The sequence below is a fragment of the Cricetulus griseus genome, chromosome 4 (genome assembly GCF_003668045.3).
Source record: "Cricetulus griseus strain 17A/GY chromosome 4, alternate assembly CriGri-PICRH-1.0, whole genome shotgun sequence".
Taxonomy (NCBI): Eukaryota; Metazoa; Chordata; class Mammalia; order Rodentia; family Cricetidae; genus Cricetulus; species Cricetulus griseus.
Genome location: NC_048597.1, coordinates 95968826 through 95996104, shown reverse-complemented (window position 1 = coordinate 95996104; position 27279 = coordinate 95968826). Strand labels below are relative to the sequence as shown.

Below are 27279 nucleotides of genomic sequence, written 5' to 3'. Positions count from 1 at the left end.
CTGAGTGAATGACCTAATGAATGAATGTTCACCTGTACCACCAGGACATGAGCTGTGTGGCCTAGGCTGGCCTCAAACTTGTGATCCTCCTGCCTCTGCCTTCTTTGGCAAATCCTACCAGCATGCGCCACCACAACCAGCAACATGAGCCTTGTGAAGAGAGAGACCCACTGCCATGCCCAGCCTCCAGAACAGAGCTCAGTATCTCACAGGATCTCAGTGTAGACTTGTAGATCAGCTCACAGATGCTCAGAAGTGTCACCTCAGGTGACTCAACCTTCTCCAACAGATTCCTAGTGCTCATTTCAGGGAGGCCTTCCTGACGTGTCTACATTGGCTATGCCGTTTTGGTACCCATATTGGTGTGACTTCTAAAGAACCCTTCCCAACATGTGAATCTGTCTCTTGTCTTCCTGAGGACAGGGACATCACTATCCTGTTCACATTTATGCCTAGAACCATGGATGGATCCATTAGATGAATGAATGAATGAATGAATGAATGAATGAACGAACGAATGGCATGTGGGCATCAGGCAGGTACAGTATACAGATCACCATGGATAAAGGAATCCAAAATGAGAATTTCTGTGCAGGGTCAAGGCTGTGCAGAAAGCTTTCCAGCCCCCACATCAGAGATGACATGTTTGGTACTGGGGCAGCAGCATCACCATGACACACATCCATCTAAGGAACACTCAGGTGCCCCAAGGGTAGGAGGGAAGAGATGACATCTTTGTTGGGGACAGGGCACAGACACTGGGCCCACTGTAACTGGATCTTGACAAAAGACAGTTTTGGCGAAACCCAGGCTTAACTGATGTACCAACCGACTTCATTAAGAGTAAAAAGTTGGCAGGGCGTTGGTGGGGCGTGCCTTTAATTCCAACACTCGAGAGGCAGAGGCAGGCAGATCTCTGTGAGTTTGAGGCCAGCCTGGTCTCCAGAGAGAGTGCCAGGATAGGCGCCAAAGCTACACAGAGAAACTTTGTCTCGAAAAACAACAACAACAAAAAAGTTGGTGAGGATACTAGGGCATCCATCGGGCACCCCACAAGTAATGCCAGAAGCACGGCTGCTCCGTCCACACATCTCAATAACAACAGCCAACGTAAAATGAATACCCGCTCTGCTGTGGGCCCAAACACTAAGGCTACCACCCATCTCTGAAGGAAACCTATCAGCCAGACACTGTTACAATCCCACAAGAGAGACGAGCAAATGGAATCTGATAGAAGTTAAATGCCTGAGGGGCATTTAACTTTCACAAAACTAGCGAGGGGTGGATCCCGGATATGAACAGTCTGCCTGTCTGATTCTCAAAAGTCTGGACTTTTCACAGGGGTGCTAGTTAGTCATCCCCCATTCCAAAACTGCTTTTATGAGCTCTAAAGCTAAGGGGGCAAGCTGTATAAGCCTCAGAGGGGAACCCAGGCTGGGTAATTTCCAGCTCTACTATCTAAACATGATGGCGACTACTAAGCTACATGACAGCACTTAGTAAATACTTAGACTGTGTGAGTGACCACTACAGAAAGCTGCTCCTTCACCCTTACTGTTTAGACAAATGTGTTGTTCTTACATGAACTAGCAAGGCATGACCGTTAGGGGTTCAAGTACAGAAGTCTGGAGGTTACCAGACACGGGTCAGGTCTTCTCAGATCTGTGTCAGCCTTCAAAGGAACTCCCCTGGATCTCCATGTCTACCACGTGTGCTATGGTGAGGCTATGAGACAATGCATGGAAAGTCCTTAGAATTATGAGTTCTAGGCCCCCAAGAAGCACTCAGCAGACACTGTAGACTCTGTGCAGAAGGAACCAGTACAACCCTGACCACTTTAGTCTAATTCAATTTGACAAAAGTCCAGCCTGCCAGGGGCAAAGCCCTGTTTGTGGCAAAAGGAAGACAAGGCCCTGTCCTCAGCAAGCCCTGGGCAATTTGGCCAGACATAGGGGACGGTAGAAGGTAGGACTGGAAACACAAGCTAGGGTCTTGGCACACCGAGCTTGAACATCAAGCTCAGGAGAGGCCATTAATTCTGTGCATACCAAGATGCTGCTAAAGGTCCCCACAGGAGAATTACATCATCTAGCCTAGGCTTTGGAGGAATTCCACTCTCTTTGGAGAATGGATTACAGCCAAGAAATCCAGAGGCAGAGGGCTTGTTTGGGATGCTGCTGCACCAGTCTGAGCAAATGTCCATGAGGTGATGGTGAGGACAGGACAATGGGCAATGATGTGAGTGTCATCAGAGGAACAACTTAGAGGCCTTGCCAGTGATGGAAGGGGCAAAAGGCAGAGAGTGATTGTGGTGACACCATTTTCTTGCCTAGAAGGGTAGGGGAAGTGGTAGTTTCTAGACTGAGGAAAAGGAGGGGCAAGGGGATTTGGAGGTAAAGTCAACAACTGAATGGGCTTGCTCATGGGACAGTGGGTGGTACCCATGTCCCAAGGGCCTGAACAGAGAAAGTTACAAAATAATGAAAGAGTAGTCAGAGGTGGGGCTAAACCAGGTGCCCAAGACCCAGAGAACAAAGAAGAAAGCTGTCCAGAGACAGGATGATTAACAGTGTCTGGTGGCTGAGGGTAGTCAATGGCTTTTGAGATGGTCCTTGGACAGTGGGGATGGAGGAGAAGAAAAAAAGAGGCACTGAGCACAGACGATTTGTTCAGGAATTTCACTGGAGAGAGGTCAGGAGACAAGGCAAAGAAAGAGAGAGCAGGGAGGAATTTGCTAGAGTTGCCAACCTAAGGCCAGGCTTGGGAACATGAAGCAAGCTTAGTCAGTGACTACCATCTTAAGGGACCCAAGACGACCACGCAAACTAGCCTGTGGGGGCCACCAAAGCACACACTTGACAGATCTTCTCCAGCCTGATCTTGAGGACTGCGATGGGACTGTGTGATCTGAGCTCCTAAAGGTATATTTAAGACAAATGAGAAGGTGGTAGAGTGGGCCTGCCAGGGCTGAGAGGCACGCACACGCTCAGTTGAAACAGAGAACAGGGTGCAACGAGCCAGAGGACAAGGTGTGCTTGATTGGAGAGAGGAGAAACTGAATGAGCAAGAAAAGAGAAAACCCAAGACAATACCCAGAGGCAAGTGACCAGCTTAAGATCCAATTAATGGTGGGAGACAAGCAGCACCAGCACTTGAGGGCAGTTACCATTAATTCACTTGAATATAGTGGATGGGTGCCTTTAGGAACGATAAGAAGAGGCTGCTGTTGTTGTTGACTATTTAAAAAATCCAAGTCACAGATGAGACTCCTTGCAACAGGGATGTGGGCAGGAAGCACAATGCCAAGGAGCTTTAGGCTAGATACAGAAGGAAAACAATTTCCTCTCTCTCTCTTTCTCCTCTCTCTACACTCCCCCTCCATGTGTCTGTCTCTCTGTTTCTGTCTCTCTGCCTCATTCTCTGTCTCTGTCTTTCTGTTTCTCTGTCTCTGTCTCTCTCTCCCAGCCTCTCTGTCTGTCTGTCTGCTGTCTCTCCCTCTCTCTGTATGTGTCTGTGTGTGTTCATGTGTCTGAGTGTTGGTTTATGGATGCATGCCACAGCATGTATATGGAAGTCAGATGACAACCACGGGTGTTGGTCTTCACCTTCCACCTGTCATCAAGTAAATCAGGTATCCACTCTGAGAGCCAAAGTGACTTTCCATCTCAGCCTCCCCTCTCAGGAGCACTGTGACTACAGCAGCACTGTGATTAGAGACTATGCTTCCATGACCACCTTTTCATGTGTTCTGGGGAAAACAGGTTTTTGTTTGGTTTGGTTTGGTTTGGTTTGGTTGGTTGGTTGGTTGGTTGGTTTTGGGTTTTTGAGACAGGGCTTCTCCATGTAGCTTTGGAGCCTGTCCTATAGAGCCTCACTCTTGTAGACCAGGCTGGCCTGGAATCACAGAGATCCACCTGCCTCTGCCTCCCCTATTGCTGAGATTAAAGGTGTGTGCCACCACCACCCAGCCAGAAAACAGTTTTTAAAAGAAGATTCCCCCTACTCCTAAGTAGCTCAAAAAAAAAAAAAAAAAAAAAAAAAGTAAGACTGATAGGCAAATCCTCCCCCGCCTGTCCCCTCTCTAGGTTAAGTCGTAGGAGGGGAGATAGGAGGCACCTGGAAATACACAGGAAAATCTGAAGAAACACAAACATGGAATCATCATTGGCAGCCATGAAGGTGATCTGACTGGGCACAGCAGTGCACACCTGTAATCCCAGCACTCAGGAGGCTGAGTCTGGGCTACACAGAAGACACTATTACAGAAGAGGAGCAGTGGGGATGACTTGGATCAACCTCTGGGATTATTTATTGTGCAGCTTATGAACAATCAGCCTGAAGACCAGGGTCAGTGCTGTTCCCTGTCTTCAATGAACTTCTCTCTAGCAAGTCAGAATGTGAATGGTTAGAAGTGCACGCACACTCACACATGCACAAATAGAGAGAGACACATACATGAGTGCACACATACACACACTCACATCCCAGGTTAAGTATCTCTCAATGAGATGCCTGAGACCTATACACTAACCAACCTACTCAATAAACCCATCAAAGCAAAAACCAAAAGCAATATTATGACCAGCTTGTCATCTCTCTTTACACCTGTCCCAATCTCATGGCTCTTCATTCCCAAGGATGGTATCTACTTCTTGGGCACCCTACAAGTATTTCCTAACTTCTCACACCTGGGACATATACATGGCACAGCACCACAGCGCAGTGGTCAAGACACACTGAAGCCCCACACGGTCTAGACTGGAGGACCTTGGACACGTTCACAATCTCCATGCCTCAGTTTCCGCACATGCAGAGGGGGACAACAGTGACTGTCCCTTCCTTTCGGCTGCCATTTTGCTGGAGTGAGTTCATCTGCCATACTTAGTACAGAGCTGATCACCCTGTGCAAGGCTGTAGTTAACCCTGTGCACTGTGGAGCTCTCTCCGCCTTCTTCTCCGCTGACCCAAACCCACTGTCTTTTACAGAGCTAACCCCTAACACTCACCCTCCGTCAGTATATGGGTGAGCTCACTCCAGCATGCATATTCAGTGAGGGCTGGTCATGTCTTCCGGTATCTGGGACGAGGACCACTGAGATGACCCAGTCTGCCCTGCAGACCCAGCCTGCATGGGGGAATGAATGGGCATTCCAAGAAGGATCATCACCATTGGTTTAGCAAGAAAGCAGAGTTGGCTTCCTCCTTCAGTGCTCTCTCGAGACTTGCTTATTCACCCCACTGTTCCTCAGCTAAGGCGTCTACCTGCTCAGTCCTATGAACTATTTCAGAAAATCAGCTTGGACTAGTCAACGCAATGGGAGGGTGCCTTCTGTCCTCTAATCTACTCCTCCACAAAGAACACCTCTTGATGACAGAACGTAGTCTTGTAGTTGGCTTGAGTATTTAAGCATTCCCAGAAGAAAAACCCCCAACGCCTGGAGAGCTGAGTTTGGGTCTGGCTGACTCAGAACTCCCTGATTACTGCCGAGTCCCTTCCACGGCCTCTTAGCACATATGGAAGAGCTCTATGTAAATATAGACCAGTATGTTAGAAATAGCAAGAAACAGAACAGTAGACATTTACTAAGATCTTTTCATGTGCCGGGTATTAGAGTCAATGCTTCATATGTTTTGTTCCATCCTCCTAGAAGCCCTTTGGAAAGTCATCCCTGGTTACCATGTTACCCTTGAGGAAACTACTATGCAAAGAACTGCCAATCACAAAAGGAAGAGGCACTGAAAACCGGCCATCTGAAATCAGGGAGGACGAATGGTGTCAGACAGTCTTCATTCCTCTACCGTGTCTGAAGGGATGAGCAGATCCTTGTATCTCCAGATCCTCTCCAAGAAAAGTGTCCAGAGACAAAAGGAAGAGAGAACACCCTTCCTAAGATGGCTTACCCAGAAACTAGAAACATCATCAAGATCACATTGCCAAGCAGGAATGTTCTGACTTGGCCAGAGATAATGAGGCAATGCTTTAGTCCAGGAAGAAGGAAGGTCGTGAAGACACTCACCCCATACTGACAACAGAAGGGGGATGCTGGGAGCCATGCATTTTCAAACCTTCCACTTAACGATTTCTGTTTCTACCCTATTGTAAAGTTTAGGCAAATGGGGGCTCAGGGATTCAAAGCATGGGAGTTGGGTTCAGGCTCTTGTTAAGCGAAAAGGTAAAGAGTTGGGCTGGGAAGGTAGCTCAGTGGTCACCAAGGCAGAGTGCTTGCTTAGCCTGGACAAGGCCCTCAGTTCAATGTCCAGCACCACATGGGGGTGGGGGTGGGAGGACATGAATAGCGTCACAGGTGTGGATGCTTTCTCTCCAAAGCTAACTTCAACAAAACAACCAACCAAATAAATCTGGTTCTCACCAAGCTTCCCATGCTCTCAACTTGGGCAGCAAGGAACACCCCCTACACCTCATTCATCAACATGCTGAGACTGGGCTTCTTGCTAAACCTAAAATTAACGATGCACTCAATGGCTGGCTTAAAAATAGCCTGGGGTCCCCTGCAAAAGAAGAAAGATTCTAAAATGTGAGGAAGGACCACAACACAGCAATGTGAATCGTTCTCACTGCCACAGTCTCTGTGAAGTCCTTGCTCAAATGTTTCACTCTGTTCACTGGTAACAAATCTGGGGTCAATTTCCTAGCGTGGCATGAGCTAGCATCTGCAGTTTCTTCCTCGGTGGTGTGAAGAGTGAGTAACAGCCATGTAAATAAAAACCTGTGATGCTGAAGACGAGAAGCAGGAGAAGGGAAACTCAGGGAGAGAGCTGAGGTCACTGCAGGGCAAAGGTGGTACCCCAGACACAACCCTCCTGCAATGATTCCTTTGACTGCACATCTATGAAACTGCAGGAACTGCTGAGCAATTCTTCTCTGGGTCTCTTTGATTGGCTTCCCAATTAACTACGATCCAATATGCCCAGGGTCAACTACAGACAACATGCCCGGGTTACCTACAACCAACAGGTGGATAGGAGTTTGAAAATGTGGCTATGGGTTTCACCTACTGAGCCACCACTGGCAAAGTAGTCAGGTCCAACAGCAGTGCCACAGAGCAAGACTCAAGACGGAGGAAAAGCTGCTAATTCCAGCCCCAAAATTGTCATGGAAAAAGCATCAAGTTCCCCAAAGATAAGACGCCTCCAGTTATATCTTCCAGATAACAAATGCATGACTTTGTTAAAGGGAATTTTATAAAATTTTATGAGGATCTTATTAAATGTTCTGTTGGGGCACAAATGGAAGCTCACTCAGTTGATGCATTAGAGAAAGATTTTTTGGACAGCCAAAGGTGAAACCACAAACATTCAAATTCAGAAAGCAACACAAACACATTGGGGGGGGGGTATTTATCTGGTGCCTGGGCCCTAAAGCTGAGATGTCCCTTTACTCCGCTTTCTGAGAAGCAGAAAGCAGCAATTAGAGTCTCCCTGAACAGCAAGCAATTAATCACACTCTGCTTTAGATTAACTGCGGTGCCCGGTCTCCCTCACATCATCCCCACCTCTTTGTCCCGAGACCTGACTCCCCCAAGGCCTCCCAGGCTATTTCAGATCACTGATCAACACCCTCAGAAAGCTTTCTCTCAACACATCCAGCCCATTAGGAACCAGACCAGCAACTCCCCGCATATCTCCTCCCAGTTCGGATCTGTGACCTTCAGTGTGCTGATTGTGTCAAGGTTACTCTGCCCACTAACTATGCATCCTTCACCAGTGGGCCTCTACTCCTTCCTGGATCCTCAATACTGACGCCAAACCTCCTCGCCCGGCTTAGGCCACTGCAAATCTGTCTGATGCCACATTCAACAAGCTAGTTAGATTTTCACCTCTCTTACCATCCTCCAGGCTGCCTTGGGTGGTGGAACAGACAGGCAAGAAAGGCACATCTAATAATACTAACATAACATCACCTGGATTTTAAACCCGGACCTCAGGCAAGGTAATAAAGGAAGCCCACCTTAGCATCTTTCATTGTAAAATCCCCTGTCAATAATCAAGAACAGCCCACACTCTCCTGACTGCAATTCCCTGTAGAAAATCTGGTAGCTTTTGAAGAACCTCAAAATTGTACCTGTGGGGTGAACACCATCCAGGAACCAATACTATAGCCCTTCAAATCAATATCTAAGCTACAAATACAACAAACAGGTATGAATCAACTGTCAATGAGAATTTTTTTTTTCAAATAAAAATGTGTTCTTCTCATAGGTAGACAGCAACTAGTTACCCAACATTGCCCTAAGAGCCTCAGCGTGAGGGTGCCAGGGAATCTGGGGAACAACATAGCTGGTCTGAGACCTTCCTAGGCGAACTTGGTCCCCGGAAAACAGAATGTCACCAAGCTCCCACATCCCAGGCGACTACATTTTACATAAATTCTAAGATTCTGGAAAGCAGGACCCTCCAAACAAGCCCTGGGCTGCCACATCTTCTAAATGCTTCCTATAGGACTAGAAAATGATTCCCAGGGCAAGAGGTTTACTAGAATATTTCTATTTCTAATTCTAGTCTCTTAGTTTGTTTAGGGTTTGTTTTTTCCCACCCTCTTGTAAAGCCCAATTTCTGTGAATTGGTGGCAGTGGCTGCATCACACTCCCTCCTGGGGGCTCACAGGAATGGGGCTTCCTCTGGCCGCCAGTGCTCTCCCTGCTCAGAACGGCTGGCTTGGCTGCCAGATCTCTGATCTTGCAGCATACTTGGACAGGAGCCGAGCATCATCTCTCAGCTAGAGCTCTGGTTCAGCCACTTGCAGCTCAGTTAAACCCATCGGGAAACCTTTGGCTTGTGAGATACCGTGTTTAAGATCCTTTCAGTACAGCCAAGATACCAGCCATCTGTCCTCCTGAGATGGGTACACGGATGGATGGACAGCTCAGTTTAACTCAGACAGTTTCCCCTTTGACAGAGGAACTGCACAGCTAGAAATCTCTCACCCTCTCCTCCCTCTAAAGAAGACCAAAGATGGGAAAAACTAACCCAAAGTACCCAGTTGGCCATTAGAATGCCACAGAAAGGAAGGAACAGGTACCTAACACACCATGCAAAACAGAACATTGGCAGTCTAGCCCCACAAGCCCCAAACAGGTAGAGTGCTTTCCAAAGGCAGGCAGCTCAGAGGCTTCCCTCCTCTGCACTCCCCCACCCTCCCACCACCACCACCACCAGTACCACCGCCACCTTTGGCTCTGTGTGCCAGGCATCCATGCAAGTCCCCCAGAAAGTCACACTGTCACTTACTCAGATCTACCAAGAAGCCCTAGTGCCTTGCTGTATGAAAAGCCCACAAACGGCAGTTCTTCGCCTGAGAAACCCGAGGGGCTCAGCTGGCACGGAGAGGATGAAACCCACGAATTCTTCTCTGGTTCATCAAAATTGGAGGTGTCATCATCAGACTTGAGGGTGGGAACGAAGGGGGGAGGAGCTGGTTAAAAGAAAAACAAGAGGGGGGGGAGAGAAAAATTCAGACGAATTCCACACTGTTGCGGAGAGAAAAAAAAAAAAGCGCCTTACTCCTTCAGCGTTGGAGACAGCACTGCAGCGCCTGCTTTCAACCCAGCTCCTAGCGCAGGCAGACCCAGCCTCAGCTCCTACAGCAACAAGAGATTAACCCCTTCACTGCCAACATGGCCACCAACCCGCAGACAGCTTGCCTTCCCGGGCAGGGGGTAAAGTGAAAGATAGACTCAAACAGGTCACTGGGTTCCTACAGAAGCACTTGGGCAACTCACCTGAGCAGGCAGCTCCTGCCTGATATTTCCAGAAGGTTTCCACTGCATGTCAGCTGGCTAATGCCAGGGTGCCAAATGACCTAAACCCATTGAGCCCCTCTTCCAGACAGGTCTAAATGATTAATAGTTAGTGATATCCATCGCTGTTGGATGGAATACATCTACGTCTCATGACTTAGGCAGAATGAGAAGCGAGAACAGGCCGGGGGGGGGGGGGAGCTTGGGAGGCTGTGGAAATGCCATTGGAACCACTGCAGTCTGGTTCATTCATGGCCATGAGTCCACTTCGAGATCTTATTAACCACTTTTTTCAGTTCGTTATCTCTCCTCCCCAGCACAATCCTGCTCATTGAATCCACTGCAGTTCAATCGGCATAATCAAAACCAGCCAAATAAAGTTGCAGTGATTTACAGCACCCAGCACCAATGGGGGAATGCAGAGACCCACAGATGCACATCTGCGGCAGGGCTCCTACCTCCTTACAGCGTGAGGGGGCATCACATCTTCTCTGCTGCCTGCTGACCTACTAGGCTCTCTCACTCAAGGATGTGAGTGGCTGTCCTTCTGTCACCAGGAGGCTGCCCATCGTAGGGGGCTCCCGGGGGCATTTCCAGCCAGAAGTGTTACCATGGTTGCAGGCTAGAGCGTCCGCAGTGGACCAGGCAGGGGGAAGTTGGCGAGCCGGCATCACATCCCCCGCAGTGCAGGCTGCATGCTCCCCATTCCTTGGTGCTAGCCCTGGCTGTAACCCCACCTGGCCGCCTGTGTGGCAGGGGCCAGTGCTGATCTGAGTGACAGAGCAGCATGAGTCACTGCCCACCAGGGCTCGCTAGAGCTCCCCCTAGGACAGTTGTCACAGCCCTTCACGGTCCAGACTTCTCTCTTAACCTCTTATTTTCCGGGCAAAGTTCTATGCTGGTAAATGAGCAGCAGCAAGTATGTCTTCAGCCTACATGCTCACAAGAATCTGGCTGTTTCCAAGCTTCCCCAAGGACAGTAGCCAGAGCAGTGCGGAGAAGTAACTGGAATGATGGAGGTATGTGGGAGAGAGAGAGAGAGAGAGAGAGAGAGAGAGAGAGAGAGAGAGAGAGAGAGAGAGAGAGATGCTCAGGGCTGGCTGCTTCTGGGAAATGCAAAAGAACATTCTCAAGCTTCAGGTGCACTGAGGTGAGGTGGCAAAGAGAAGATCAAAAATGTAAAATGTGCACTAGCAGGGAATGATCTAACACTCCAGGCTCTCTCGGGAGCACCTTCCCTGCTGGAGTCTGAAGCTACCGGCTTTAACACTTTAAACCTGAGCTTATTAGATTGAAAGCACCACCTCACAGCCCATGTGCACGTCCATTAACTCGGGTGCAAACCCAATTGGGCTTTTAAAAGTAAAAGATCAAAATTATAATAACTGAAATTACGGTGTATGAGGATCAAAAAGTAGTGTTTTCCATCCCAAAACAAGGAAACCCGGATAAAGACTGGAAACTTACTGACGGACATACGTGTGTGGTGGGCTAATGGCTCATGGCTTGTGGTCAGAAGTGAGTCCCAGGTTCCACCCACCCAAGAGCTGTGTGACCCAGGGAAAGTCACTTGACCTCTCTGAGCATCACAGGTTATGGGGTCATTTCTGGTTTTGAAAGAGTCTCCCTAAGCAATGCTTCTGACTCTCTTGTCTCTGCTTCCTGGGCATTGGGGTGACAGGTGCATCCCCACTACACCTGTTGGGTGGCTTCCTTTTGTTTGTTTTTTCTTAATCTATATAAGATGTTTATCGTGGCTCTTTACATATAGTAAACAGCCATGAAGGTGGCCTGAAGCCATTATTATTACTGCTGGTGTACAGTGCACACTCATGGCAGATCTTACGGTCACTAGAGTGAGACATAGCCACATTTGCACTGAAGTCTCTGCTGTACCAGGCACAGACACATCAAGGTGAATGTTTGTGTTAATTCCATCGTAGCGTTTAATTCCTCACAAAAGTCAAATTCCCTTTTCCACTATATACTAATTTATCTGTTGGAGACTAAAATAGAATTCCATTTCTTTGTGAGGAGGATGATTAATGGAGGGTTAGGAGCCACCCTCGATGAAGTAATTATGATTTTTGAATTTCTGTACTATAAAATAAGATTCATCTTTAAAATTCTACCATGCTCAAAGCTGGCCTCATGTGGTCCACATTAGACAATGGGCTAGAGCTGACAGCATAGGCCTGTCATTCCAATTACTCAGGAAGCTGAGGCAGGAGGATCACAGGAGGAGGATCTGCTTGGGCTACAGATGAGCTCAAGGCCAGGTAACTTAGTGAAACCCATGTGCCAGGTGAGGGAGATAAATCAGCTAGCAATGTGTTTGCATTGGAAATATGAGGACCTGAGTTCAATCCCCACATGTTAAATAATAATAATAAAGCCAAGCTGGGTGGCATAAACTTATCAGTGCTGGGTGGTAGACTGGGGGATCCCTGGTGCTCTGTGGCCAGCCAGCCTAGCTACTTGGTGAGTTCAAGGCCGATGAGAGATATGTCTCAAAAAGACAAAGGACAGAGGCTAAAGAAATTGCTCAGTGGTTAAGAGTATTTTCCTACTCTTCTAGGACTGGGGCTCAATTCTCAGCATCCACATGGCAGCTCATAACCACCTATAACTCAGCTCCAGGTGAACTGGTGCCCTCTTCTGGCCTCCACCAGCCTCAGGTAACTTAGTAAAACCCGTGTAGATATATAAACACAGAGGCACAAAGGAGGCTGAGAATATAGTTCAGTGGTAGAATGCTGTCTAGCATGAACAAGACCCTAGGTTCAATCCCCAGCACCACAAAGAGACAGGCAGACAGACAGAGACAGAGGAGAGAGAGAGAGAGAGAGAGAGAGAGAGAGAGAATATTAAAAGGTCAGACAATTTTCAAGTTGAGAGGTGGGAGGACTCACAACACAGATTAAAACCTAGAGATTAAACCTCTTGTCAGATAGTTCAGAGCAGGGTCCTCTGAAAACAAGTGTCTTGTGGGACATTGTCCACATGGCGTGAAAAGTCACAGAAAAGAGACTCTGTAGCAAGGACTGGGTGCCCCTTTATCTAAGCCTTTCAAGGGGAGGAGACTGCAACTGGGACAGCCTGTCTACGTTTGTGGTGTCCCAGAAATGGCAACCATACATGAACACTAGCAGACATGCGTGGGGAAAGACTGTATGAACACACATGACATGAACACACATGACCCAGGACGCATGGAAGGACCACCCTTCTTCCTTACAAAGCCCATTGGGACTGGTAAGAGAATTGGCTCTCCAAAGAAAGAGGACACGCTAAGCCAGGTGCAGTGGTGTGTACCCAGAGTCCACAGACCAAGAGAAGGAAGTCGCTGGAACTCTGAGACACAGATGTAATAAAAAAGCTAAACACTTGGATGCCACATCTTAAAACAACCCCAAAGGGCCTGGCCAAGTGCATTAGATAAAACCGGGAGAGTCTGATGGCCTCTTAGGTGGGAACTCTTCCCACTGTCAGCATGGAAGAATGACTGACTGACCCCCTACTCTCTACTACTGGGGACCACAGTTCTCAGCAGAAACAGAGGTAGAAAAACAGTGAGGGAGGACACCCCAGATTTAGCATATGGAAGGTCCCACAGGGAAAGACTGGCAGCCCTTAGTCTCCCTGACCTTCATTCAACCAAGAGAGCATGCTCCGACAAAGGTCCCACTGGGGACCTCACCTTTGTTTCCCTTCTTGCCCTCTTGGAGCAACCAAAGGAGAGGTGAGGCAGACCTCAATCCCCTCTGCAACTCCCCTTCAATGAACTACTACACGTCTCATAGCTATAAAAATAAATAAATAAATAAATAAATAAATAAATAAATAAATAAAATAAACGAAAAAACCAAAACCTTCATCCAAGTCTAAAACCCACCATGTATGGGACCACACTGAAGGGGGAGGCAGGAAACCGGGAATAATTCTTAGACTTCTTATGCCATGTGGAAATGTCTTCTTTTTGGCCTTTATTTGCTTTGGGAGGGGTAGATGAGGCTGGAGAGAGCTCAGTGGGTAAAACTGCTAGCCACACGAGCCTGACAAGCTGAGCTCAGACTCTAGGGACATATGCGTAGTCTCAGCACTATGGGAAACACGAGAACTGTCTAAAAGCTTACAGGTGAGATAGCCTGGAGAATGAATGCAGCAGGGCGGCAAAGACAAAAGACAGTGGAGAGCAGCGAGGACTGGCTGCTTAAGGCATCCTCTGATGTCCACGGGCCTGCTGTGTCTCTATGGCACGTGCAGCACCCACACATACACACAAACACATGAGTAAGATTGTGTTTTCTGTTGGTCATTGAAATCTGCTTGATGATGAGTCTTAAGTCTGTGCTGACCCAGCACGCAGCAATACTGCCAGGCATGTAGTAAGTCTACATTCAATGTTAAATGGGCAAACACATGACCAGATGACCTGAGCATGGATCTCACAAAGAGAAGACTAGTATAGTACTGGACTCGAAAAAGGTACCTGACGTTTGGATCAAATGAGAAAGCTTTAAAGTCAAGTTTGTTCTGTCTGAAAAATATGTTAATGAGCACCTCTATTAATATTTTCCTATACAGTGTCGTGATATCATCTGCTCTCCTCACGCAACATGCCTACCACACTAACTGATGACAAACACGTATGAAGTCATATATTGAGCTCTTTGTTCATTGTAAAAGACAAGGAGAAAAAATGGGGTGGGGTTGTTTCCCTGTGTTTTTAAAATTAATCAACATGTATGAGGTGACAGCAGGGCACATTCTCCTTAGCGGCAGGGGTAACTTTGAGGGGAGCCCCACCCCCAGTTATCAGATAGACAGCAGAATAAGGCTCTCAGAAACAAAGGCTATTTTAAGAACTGTAGTTAATTTTCCTTCATAAATCCCCTCTCCCTCTCTGTCTCTCTCTCCCTCCTTCCCTCCCTCCCTCTCCCTCTCTAATCTTGACATTCATTAAAAGCTTTAGGGGGGAAATTTATTGTCTTCAACGCTGTTTTCTTTTCAACAGCAGTCAAGTAAGAAGTGTGTGCCCTCGTCCTCTGCCTCTTCCCAGCATGCCCCACTGTGCTCTCCTGTCCCCACTTTTATTTTTTCAACAATGACAGATGAACACTGAGATTGTCTTGTTTGGGCCGTGTTTGGAGCTTTCTGCACCGGAATCTAATTTCTGCAATGGCAGAGCTTTCGATCTCACTGCTACGCACCTATCAGAGCATCACGTGGCTGCCCTTTGTTGGTGTTTAATGTGGGTTCTGGCAAAGCAATTTGTGACAAGACCCTGGGGTGTGGGCTAGTTTCTCAGATTTGATATGTTGCTCCATGCAACATACCTAACTTTCCGGAACTCAATTCATGATATACTTCAGAGTATTCAACTGGTCATGAAGAGCTAACAACACATTTGAAGAAAGGATGAAAAGGAAGCCAGCAGGCATGGTGGCACATGCCTGTATCCCACAGCTTGGAAGGCTGAGGCAGGAGGATCAGGAGTTACAAGGCTACACAGGTAGATTTAGTCAAAGAAAGAAAGAAAGAAAGAAAGAAAGAAAGGAGAAAAGGAAGGAAGGAGAAAGGAGGGGGCTAAACCTACTCCTAAACTCTTAGCGACAGATTGCTGCATTGTACGGAAATGCAAGATGAAGGGCAGCTAGCAAGCACCGTGTCACAAAGGACAAAGACAAGTAAGTAAAAAGTGCATGATAATGCCAAAAATCAGGACTGTGTCTGGACCACGCTTGTTAATGTTCAACTAATGAGCTACAATCAAAGACACTTTCAATTCATCCCAGCTACATGATGTCCTGCCCCTCAATGGACAAAGTAGATCCTACACTCAAAAGTGAAGGAAGATTATAAAAAATAATAATAATAAATAACAATAAGAAAAAATAAAAGCTATCTTACCTATATGATAAAAGAAGCTTTGAGACTGGCAAAAGAGCTGATGGCATCACTTAGGGGCTGGGCAGTGGGGATGAAAAGCAGAGGATATAGAAAGGGAGAGGTAGCAAGTTTGGCTGATGAGGTAGAAGTGGTTTTCAGCATGTTCCAAAGAGCAAGGAGCATAGAGGGGACTGAATCTCAAGAGTTGGCTAAAAGCTATCTTCATGAGCTGAAGTGGGAAAAAGAGGTACTTTTAAAAAGCCAATAGTTGGAGCAGTGGCCCAAGAAAGCTATGGGTAAGGAGGCTGACGTTGAAGAAGGAGCCCTGAATTGAACTAGATTGAAGATAATATCAGGGAAGGTCTTAGCGAACTGGACAGGCCCAATCTTTTGGTAGTCATGGTTGGAAGGGGTCAGTGCTAGAATTCTGCCCATTATGGACAAGGACTGTGACAGTCAATACGACAAATTTCACACTCAGGAAGCAGGAATTAACACAGAGAGGGACGATGTGGTTGGTGAGCAGGGAAAACCTGATGATGGCTGCAAGGGCTATCTTAGGAACATCTGATGATGAGTTCTTACTATGAGAAAAAGGGCTGTGATGGAAAGATGAGAAAGACAGACAGCTTTCTGAGCTCTCACGGGAATAATGCAGAAATGGGTTAAGTTATGGGATGGGCAAACAAAACCAGTTCACAAATAGACACATGTAAATCAGTCTATGAGAAGAGATGACGTTACCCAGAGCTGCAGAACCCCCCATTCCAATTTCTTTCTTTGGGGTGGAGAGTGGTGAGAACATGACCACTCAACAACATGTTATTATACAAGAAATTCAAGAATCCAACAAAGCAGATCCAAGTAAGCCTTAAGTAAAAATGACTTCACCACTTTGACTCCTCAGAGAAACAGAGAAAGACTTTAAGGTAGCACTGTTTTGGCAATCAATTTTTTTGCCATGCTGTCTTTGAAATAAGGAAGTTAGCATAGGAAAACGTGCCTCAATCAATTAATCCATCAAAGGAATGCTGGCACCTGTCTGCTAACAGCTAAACCAATATCCCCACAGTTGGTGATTGCAATGGATCTCAGGATTTGTGTGTTCTGATCTACCATACCCCAAGGCCATATTCCTCCTCTAAGTATGCGTAATATTAAGTGCTCAGGGGCTGGACAGATGGCACAGTGGTTAAGAACACCTGGTTCTTCCAAAGACTCACAGTTCAGTTTCAAACACCCACATCTAGTGGCTCACAACCACCTGTAACTCTGGCTCCAGACGACCTGACGCCCTCTGCTGGCCTCTACAGGCACATACAGTCACATGTGCACACACACACCAACACAAATAAATATACCCATACACAAAAATGGATAATTAAAATAAATCAGGCTGGAGAGATGACTCATTGGTTAAGAACACTGGCTGCTCTTCTAGAGGACCCAGATTCAATTCCTACCACCCATAGCAGCTCATATCTGTAACTCTAGTGCATAACTGTAACTCCAGTTCCAGGAGACGCAATGCCCTCTTCTCACCTCTAAGGGCACTGGATAACCATGCAAGGTATCTTGCATAGATACCCATGCAAGAAAAACACCCATATACATAAAATAAAGTGTTTATTTTGTGATTGACTTACACGTTCCCAAAGGCTTATATACTTCGAGATGCATTCCCTGACTTCTGGGGTGCAACTGAACCAGATTTCTTCTCTATTTAGATTGAGTTTCCCTCCCTTCCCCTTGGCTAGGAATTCAGCAATCTTCGAGAGACCTTCATTAGGCTAGAAATACTCAAAAGAAGGACATTTCCAGTTAAGAGTCACGACTGCACTTCTCTGCAGGCCTGGATTTGGGGTGTTCCCATCAGGTGATGTCCATAGGGACACATTTCAGAAGAAGGGAGGGAGGTGTTTCACAGCTTCCATGCCCTTGGGTCTGTCACCCCAGCAATTTTTATTTTCAACACTTCCCCCTGAATCACCCACATCCAAGAGTACAAATGGGCTTCAGTCTTTGCTGCCCTCTTTACCTCAGTATCTGCTTCTGCAACACTTAAAAATTTTTACCACCACCACCCCCTTATTTGAGACAGGGTCTCACTCTGTAGCCTGGACTGGCCTGAGCTCACTGTATAGACCAGGCTGGTCTTGAGTTCAATTCCTGCCTCATCGCCATCCTGAGTGCTGGAATTAAAGACCTGTGCCATCACACCTGGCTCAAGCTTTTTACTCTTTAATGTTCATTATAAACCAAAATTTGCACCCCCTAAAGTATCTAAGAAGTAAATGAAGAACTCACATGTCATTGCCCAGCCCCAACCTCAGCAGCTTCCACTCTCATGGCATCCCACCCCACCTTCACCTGTCTTGTCTGCTGACCCCAGAAACCACACCCACTGCTACTGCAGCCGGGAAGCTCTAGCCCAGGGTTTCCCACCGGTAATATGCTGACATTAAAGAATAGGAAAGTCCCTGTTGATGGGGTTGGCACAATTATACTTATCATAGTGTTCAGTAATAACATCCTTGGACTCTTCCCACAATAGCACCCCCAACTAATCAAAAATGTCTTGAATACTACCATGTTCACTACCGATTGAAAAATACTACTCTACAGATAAGGACTTTTAAAAAAAAATATTGTTGCTGTGTTTATTCCATGCACTTATGAGTTCGTATGTAGGGTACACAACATCAGAGGACAACTATGAGGAGTCAGTTTTCTCCTTCCACCATGTACACTCCAGAGGGTGATTTAACCTGCCAACCCATTATACCAGTCCTAGATAAGTCCTTAGAAGAAACATAACCTCCCCATGAGGGCTAACAACCAAAGTAATACCAGGACCCTTGTGGGAGAGCAAGAGGGCCAACTCTCAAAAGCTGCCCTCTGACCTTTTTATGTGCACTGTGGGGACACCATACACACCTACACAAACACAAATGTAATAAAAAGCTTAAAGACAAAAAAAGGCCACATAACCACAAGGCTGCCACCACACTCACTGAGACAGCTGTCCACTCCACACTCATGCCTAGTTGCAATTTTTCCCACATGTTCCAAAAGACACCTCTTTGTTTAAGTCAGGAACCAGAGAGCTGATGTCTCTTTTTGCCTGAATATTCTTCCTGGAAGGAAGGAAGGAAGGAAGGAAGGAAGGAGGGAGGGAGGGAGGGAGGGAGGAGGGAGGGAGGGAGGAGGGAGGGAGAGGGAGGGAGGGAGAAGGGGAGAGACAGAGGTGGGGTGGGGGCAGGGAGAAAAGAAGCCATCTATTTGTTTAAGAAATCTTGCAGAATTTCTCACATTCTGGACCGGGCTGTTTCCTTGGAGCATCATGTAACGTGTTGGTTTGTCCCGTGTTTCTCATAGGTTGACAGATAAACCCAGGGCCTTCTGGATATTCATGTGCAATTTTTTTTTCTGTGATCATCACCCAGGGTGGGTTGTCAACTTGCTATCATATGACATTAGGGAGGACAGAGAGCACCTGACCTGATTCTTGTGATGTGAAAATTGATCCATGAGTTTGATGATATCACCGATCCCCCCACACACACCAGAACATTCTTTCTCCTAATGGGTTCAGTAGCCACAATGATCGCTATCTCTGAGCCGTTACTACATAAGTGGCTGCCAAAAAAAAAAAAAAAAAAGGAGGCTTTCAGATTCCCTCCTTCAGCCCACATGTATTAGCACATCAACGATTCAGTTGCCCTGTCACACTCAAATAGAAAGATGGGGTAGACACTTAGCTCTCTGAATTTAATAACACCAGAGTAGTGAAGCTGGGGCCTCGGCAACCTCAAGGAATGACCAATGAGATTACTCCTAGGCATCAATATGCACTCATACATTTTTATGCATTTAGTGTGTTTTGAGACATTGCCATCTTTTTGATTGTTCCAGGCTAGGCCAGCAGAATTCATGCTCCAGTTTAGAGGAGCCAGAGGAGTAAGTACCAGACCCCTGCTGAGGTGAGGGACACAAATCCAGATTGTGGAAGTATCTAAAGGACAATGACATAACTTCTTTGCCAAGTTAATGTCATGAATATATATATATATATATATATATATATATATATATATATATATGAATGTACATGTGTGTGCATGTGTGTACAGCCAAAGGCCAATGCCATGTATCTTCCTAGATCACTCTCCACCTTAGTTTTTGAAACAGAGTCTACCACTAAACCTGGAGCTTACCAGTTTGGCTAGACTAGCTGACCAGCACATTCTAGGGATCATCCTGTGTCCACCTCCCCAGCACTGGGATTGCAGCAGCATGGCAAGTCTGGCTTTTTACAACCAGCTGGGATCCAAACACAGGTGCATAGCAAGCACTTCACCAGGTGGGCCACCTCCTCAGACCTCTATGACTTTTTAAATCGGGGGTGTTGGGTAAACACTTAAGCTTATCTCCACAGCAAACAATACCCCAGGATCCGACTGACTCTGGGAGTCTCCCAGGCACTGTTGCTGAGAATGGGAAATGGAGCAACCACTGTGGAAAAGTTTAAACCTCTTTGAAAGTTAAACCTGCTGTTCCATCCCTGCTTTAGTCCAGAGAAATGAATGTGTATCTGCAGACTGGGACCCGTGTGAAAAGAATGATCTTTATTTCAAGGGGCCAAAAACTGGAGACAACCCAAATGTTCACTGGCAGGGACCGAGATAGCCACAGACCACCACAGACCACCACCAATAATAAAAAGTCGTGAACTAAGACTCATGCTTCAGAATGGAGAAACTTCAGAACAGTGAGATGAGAGAGGGCTAACGGTACTCATTGTATGATTCAGTTCACACAAACTCTAGAAAATACAAGCTAAACTGCCCAGGCTTGGTATAAGTTCTATTGTTTCTAGGAACAAAGGAAGGGATAGGGGAGGATAGAAAGGAGAGTCACAGGGCAGGGATGGGGAGGATGGAAGGGAGAGCCACAGGACACAGTTTTGGGGGTGACAGGCACGTTTGTTTTCTTATGCCTGGTGGTGACGTCACAGGTGTATATGCATATCAAAGTTTAAACGTCTATTATTCCTCAACAAAGCTTTGTCCAACTGCTGAGAGGTCTTTTACTCTCTATCCTGTCCTGGCTAGGGAGCAACTGCTCCACACGTTTCTTCCTGAAAAGTGGAAGTATTAGATAAACACACCCAGTCTCCTTCTCACTCACCCCTCACCACACCCCCAGAGCTGAGGCATGTTTTACTAGAAGGGAGGACTGTGTGCCTCATAAGATCCCAGCTCAGCACGCCCTCTTCTCCACACATGCATCCAAACTTGGCACGCACTCAGGCAATTGGCCACGCTTGTCCTTGCTCCCAGAGGGCTCTGCAGCAAGGCCAAACCGTCTATGCAGAAAAATTTACCATCTTCCATAGGATGGGCAAACTTATCAGCATCAAAGGCCACTGAACACTAACATGGGGGGCGGGGGGGTGTCAGTCTTTTACATATGTCTCTTCAAAAATCAGGAAGGGATGTCTCTGGCTGCATTTGAGTCTCCACTACCGAGGTGCATAGAACTGGCCACATTTATTTTCTCTGAAGGAACACACTGGAAACCATTCTCAAACCCTCAGTCATGGACCACCTGTGCCTTCTACTTTGTCCTCACGCTGTCGTCTCATGTGACTCCCGCCAACAGTCCCCTTTCGTTCCATCCAACCTTCACCCTCAGAAAATGAGCGTAAATGCAATCAACACACTTCATAGAATTGATTGGAAAGTTGGCTGCTGAACAGCACCCCAGATGTTTAATATAATTTTGATTCCATGGCCAAATCATTTCCATGCTTGCTTGTTTATGGAAGGGCTTTCGGCAAGTGAGAGCTGAATGGTGGGGGACTCCAATTTCTGGGTTCCCTAACAAACCTATTCTCATCGCCCATCTTCTCCATGGAAAAGTATTATCCTATCTCATTTAGAGCTGATCCAGTTGAAATCTGGCACTGTACCACTGGCTTGGGCTGAGAGGCACAATAAAATGCAGAAACATGGAGGGGTGGGCTTTGGAGGGATACAGTTCATCTTATGACAAGGGGCTTTATTCATGGGAAATCCAGTTGGGAATTTCCCCAAAGGTCAATATTTGGAAACCCAAGTTGTCCAAGAACAAACTACTCTAGACTCAACTCCTCATGAGGTAGGTCTCTCCTGTTGGTTCCTGTGATTCTTGCTTAGGCCACCAGGAAGCTAGGACTCCCAGGTCATTCTTCCTCAGCAACAAACTAAGAATTTCCTTGTTTTGACCCAAACTGGTACCTTATTTCCCGAGTCGGATGTACCTTTCACCCTGATTGCCACACCCATTCCATCTTAACACTGCAGGTGTCTCTAGAATAAGTTGTCTCCATTTATGATGTAGGAGATATACTTTTAATATCTCTGGATGTGGCCTCCAAGCTCACACTAGAGGAGAAATAATCCTAATTCATAAGCATTTAGCTCCCTTTAGCCTATTTTTTCTCTTAATCACTTATCCTCTAAAAACAGAACAGTCCCCAAGAGGCGCATAAATATTCCCACATATTCCCTAAGAGGCTAGTCTGCATCCCTTCATCGTTCCTTCTCCATGTTCTGGCCAGCTGGGTTCCTGCATCACTCTATGCCAGCTCACCCTCTCCCAAGCCACCTCCTCTCAGCTGCTGATACCCAAGGGGCCTCATTTTCTCTTCCTTCCTTCCTCTTGTCCCCACACAGACCGGGAAACTGGCAGAGGGACGCATTTAAACCCTAACCATACCTAACACAGAAGCCCACCTCTGTCCTCCTCCCAGGAGCTGGCAAAACAAAACAATGCCAGACACCTGGCTCAGACAATGAGAACTCTAAACCTAGCAGCTTTTAAAGAGGCTGAAACCACATGAGCAATCCCGTCATGACATGTACATCGTAGAAATAACGCTATCCCACAGGAAAACCACTGGAGTACAGAAATGGAAGACAAGTGTTAAAACTATAAGGGGATTTTATATGAGAGGAAGACAAAAGCTGCTACAGAAACTGATGTCAGAGCAGTACATTTATAAAGTTTTGGCTTCATTCTTTTCAGTGATATACGAAAATAGCCTGCTAATAAGAACGCCTAAATTTTTGTTTGATTGGTTGTTTTGGGATGTTTTGTTTTGCTTCAAGACAGAGTTTCACGGTATGGCCCTGGCTGTCCTGGAACTCACTCTGTAGACCAAGCTGGCCTTGAATTCAGAGATCCACCTGCCTCTGCCTCCCAAGTGCTGAGATGAAAGGTGTGCACCACCACTGCCCAGCTGAGCACCTAAATTATTAAGAAGCAGAGCAAAGATGCCATCTAGAGTATAGGAGGCGATGATTTTGTTTGTTTGTTTGTTTTTTGTTTTTTGTTGTTGTTGTTTTTCGAGACAGGGTTTCTCTGAGTAGCTTTGGAGCCTATCCTGGCACTTGCTCTGGAGACCAGGCTGGCCTCGAACTCACAGAGATCCGACTGCCTCTGCCTCCCGAGAGTTGGGATTAAAGGTGTGTGCCACCAACGCCCATCGGCAATGATGTCTTATATCACCACAAAATATTCCAGAAAGTTACATCAGCGATTGGACATGGGATGGGAGACATATTGACTCTACATCTGTTTGTATCAATTAGTGTTTTTAAGATTATTTTTATTTTTTTAGATTTATTTTTATTTTATGTGCATGTGTGTTTTGCCTGCATGTGTGTATGTGTATCACATGCACACCTGGTGTCCAAGGAGATAGGACCTCCTGGAACTGAAGTTAAGTAAGAGGCCATTCTGAGTTACCATATGGACACTGGGAACCTAACCCAGATTCTCTTCAGGAGCAACAAATGCTCCTAACTGCTTAGCCATATTTCCAGGCCCTTGCATCACTTAAAACTTCCACCATTCTAGCATTCTCAAAATAAATAAAAGCTAAAGAGGTGTTGTATTTGGTGGTATTTTAGATGGTATGGTAATACATACTTACAATTCCAGCACTTGGGAGTCTGAAGCAGGAGTATCACGAATGTGAGGACAGCACAGGCTACCTACTAAGGCCCTATCTCAAAAATAAATAAATAAATAAAACAGTAAACAGCCCTCAGGAACAACGTAAAATAGAATTAAAGAGTATAAAGTCGGAAAGGCCTGAATTCAGCACCTACCACTGACAACTACACAATCGGTGACCTTCACTGTGGGCTCATGCCTTCAAGCCCCAGTGTCGGCATGTGTATTGTGGAATTCATTCTAGGAATTAATTGATTCATTGGAGGCTGAGGGAGAAACAGAAGAAGTAGTAAGATACACAGTATGCTTTGCAGAGACCTGGGACATAGTAGGTGCTTAGCATTCCAATATAATACTTGCCTAAGAAGTATTAATGAAGGGCACTTAACCCATCCTTCATTAACAGGGAACGAGATGACAGTAAATGGGAGAGATGAGCAAATTCCCTTTTGCCATCAGATGAAGAAGAGGTTACAACATCATCTTGAGTCCATCTGAGAGAAAAGCTTGACATTCATTCCTCAACGGTATAGCAGAAAATCCAACAATTTTGGGCCAGTGAGATGGTTTAGCAGGCAAAGATGCTTGCTGCCAAGCCTGGTGACACGTGAGTTCAATTCCCAGGACCCACAAGGTAAAAGGAAAGAACCGGCTCACACCAGTTGTCCTCTGACCCCCACACACATACTCATGTAAACAAATAAACATATTTTTTTAAATTAAGCCAACAATTCTAAGCAGTTACATCCTCTATGGGAGTCCTTAACCAGAATGCAGCCTCCTCTCACCCTGAACCTAGGAGTCAAAACGAGGAAAGCCCACAAAAATGAGCAAGAAATGCTAAGCCTGACACATCCAATGTTTCTCCTCCTCTGTAGTTTGTAAACTCTAATGTACACAGGAATCACCGAAGGATCTTATTAAAACACTACTTCTGACTTAGGACCGGTTCTCTGTATCTCTAACAAGCTCCCAGGCGATGACAATGCTATTGGTCCACAGACCACAACCCGAGCAGAAAAGTCCTACTGACGTCTGGCAACAGTGCCAGGCTTATTAGCAATAGCAGTCTTGGGGGATTAACATTACTGGAGTGTCGTTCTTCTTCCTGAAAATTCTCAACTGGGGGCAACTGTGTCCCTTGAGTCCCCCCCCCCAAGGGACCATGAGCACAATGTCTGGAGACTTTTCTTGAGTCTCACAACTGCAGAAGGGGGATGCTAAATGACAGCCTGGGTAGAGGAGAGGTGATGAGAGACACACTGCAATTCATACAGCAGACCTGAGACAAAAAAAAAAAAAAAAAAAAAAAAAAAAAAAAAAAAAATCATCTGGCCCCAAATGTCAGTGGTGCCAAAGTTGAGAGAGCCTCTGTTCTTAAAAAAAAACAAACCAAAACAAAACAAAACAAAAATGTAGTGTTCTTTGCCATTCACCTCAGGCTGTAAATCTTAATTATAAAAGCATTTGTAAGGTGAATCTAAAACCCAAGGGTTTTGAAGCAATACTGTGTCATATATTAGAATTCCTTGTACTGGGATAGAATGAATGCAGCCTATGCTGCTAAGGGACTGAAATTTTAAAGAGGAAGCTACAGGGTAACGTTTACTTTACACACAGAATTTTTCAGTACTGTCAAGCAGTGATGGATAAAGCACAGAATCCACCTCTTCAACTAGATGCACCCATCCATCCCACAGGTTTGCAGTCATGTGACCAACTGCCCAGAGCCAGGGAGAGCAAGGAAAAGTGACATCTATTGGAAAGGGCAGATCCCAATGTGCCATCAGCATGGGCTTGCCACTGAGTCACTGCTGGATCCAGACAAAATGTACTCTCTGCTAACAGAGGCTACAGACCTGGAAAACTGGGAGGACTTGGCAAGAACTGCTTCATGTTGGAAACAGTGAGAGGATGACTCGAGAGAAAAGCCCTGCTGTGTCAGGAGTGACAACCAACAATGTTGGTTCTCCAGGACAGCGGCCCAGAAACACTCAAGGAGAATTTGCAGACACCCCTCACATTTACACCATCCTCGAGACATAAGACCTTCGGTGAAAGGTGTTAAGTGTGCCAGTTCCACTGGGGGAAGATATTTTAAAAGATGTGCTCTGGGACAGTGCCAGACAGCAAAACCTTCCCACTGACAGGAGCCGAGAGATGTCAGGGGACACCAACACCATGAAAGTGGAGAGCTCTGATTGGCTCCCAGGACCCTAGAGAAACTCAAGTCGAGATCAGAATCTGAAACTTCGCAACTGCACCACCCAGGGCAGCTGTTAGGGTTTGGGAGCCCCTGGAGCGCTACCCTGAAATAATGACAATAATGAGCAGTGGAAAATACAACCTTGCAGAAGGCAGGGAAGGAAACATCAGAGCATCAGGTGCCTGGACACCCAACAGCGTGGCGGTGACTCCTCAGAGTCTTGGATTTGCTGGGAGAGTAACACCCCTGAACTGGGTCAGATCCCCAGGTCACATGCTATTGCCCATGACAACTCCAAGGGGCAGGACCCAGGAGAGCAAGCAGAAGTGAGCCTTCACTTCCCTCCCTGTCACTCCCAGTTCTGTCCCTCATCAACTTGCCCAGACCCTTCTCAAATTGCATTCTTGTATCGCCCAAGGACCACCTCTCGAGATAATGCATTTCTGACGATTATTACCTGCTGTGTTAAGCAGTACTTGCTTTCATTGGTTACAACAAGAAAAAGAAGAATTAGGGGTGAAGCAGCAGAGAGGCTAATGTCGCTTTCATCAGGGACAATATCATGTTGTGGGAAGCGGAAATGTTCAACAGCCGGGAACCATGAGGCATTGAAGTGGTGACCGTGAACTTGGGAAACCTGATGACTGCAAGAGTTCTGGGCTGATGAGAGTCACTCCATGTGTGTTTGTGAGAAACAGAATTGGACAAAGGCATAATTCATGTTAGAAAACAGCTCAGACCACTTGGAGTACGGCAACATTGATTCACAAGACCCTGAGCTGACTGCAAACACACAAAGAGAAAAATCTTCCGGCAGACACATCAGATGAAAAACCGTGCCTCTTCGCATGGTCAGGACCCACCAGGCACTACTACCAGGCACTGCAGAGAGACTGAGGATTCTGGTCCCAAGGGAGCTACCTAAACTAATCCTAGTAACATCCAAACAAACACCTTCCTGCATATGGGCCTGAGTTAGAAAAACTGGTGGAATCTGTGAAAAGTCTCAGGTGGCCACAGACACCAGAGAGGGCATGGCCTACCCTGGAGCTGGGATTACAGGCGGCTGTGACCTCCTGACATGGTGCTTGGGGTGAAACCCTGGACCTCTCCTGAGGACTGAGCTCCAGCCCCAGTCCTGTCTCCACCTTCTGAATGAAGGAGCACTGGTGTCCAAGCTCTCTATGATCTCCACGATGCACTCATGTATACACATCTGCCACATACACATACACACAAAGCTAGAATTAAAATAAACCCTTTTTTAAAAGGTGCTCGAGGGAAACCATGTCTAGGCTGAGCACATCCTGCTGCTGCTTCTGGCCACTGATTGCCTGCACAAAACATCATTTCCTATCAGGTAGCAGAGGTCATCTGGGCGTGACTTAAAAGAAGACACAGGAGGGTGTTAATCCAGTA

General features: G+C 46.5%; 1 protein-coding gene across 11 annotated transcripts in view; it reads right to left on the bottom strand.

Moving 5' to 3' along the window:
- Positions 1-27279, bottom strand: part of Cit (citron rho-interacting serine/threonine kinase) — a 175323-nt gene that overhangs the window by 95124 nt on the left and 52920 nt on the right. For all 11 annotated transcript variants that reach the window (XM_027414197.2, XM_027414198.2, XM_035443253.1 and 8 more), the window contains exon 10: positions 9250-9433. In XM_027414197.2, the coding sequence (XP_027269998.1) occupies positions 9250-9433 (184 nt within the window). The remainder of the gene's footprint in view (positions 1-9249; positions 9434-27279) is intronic.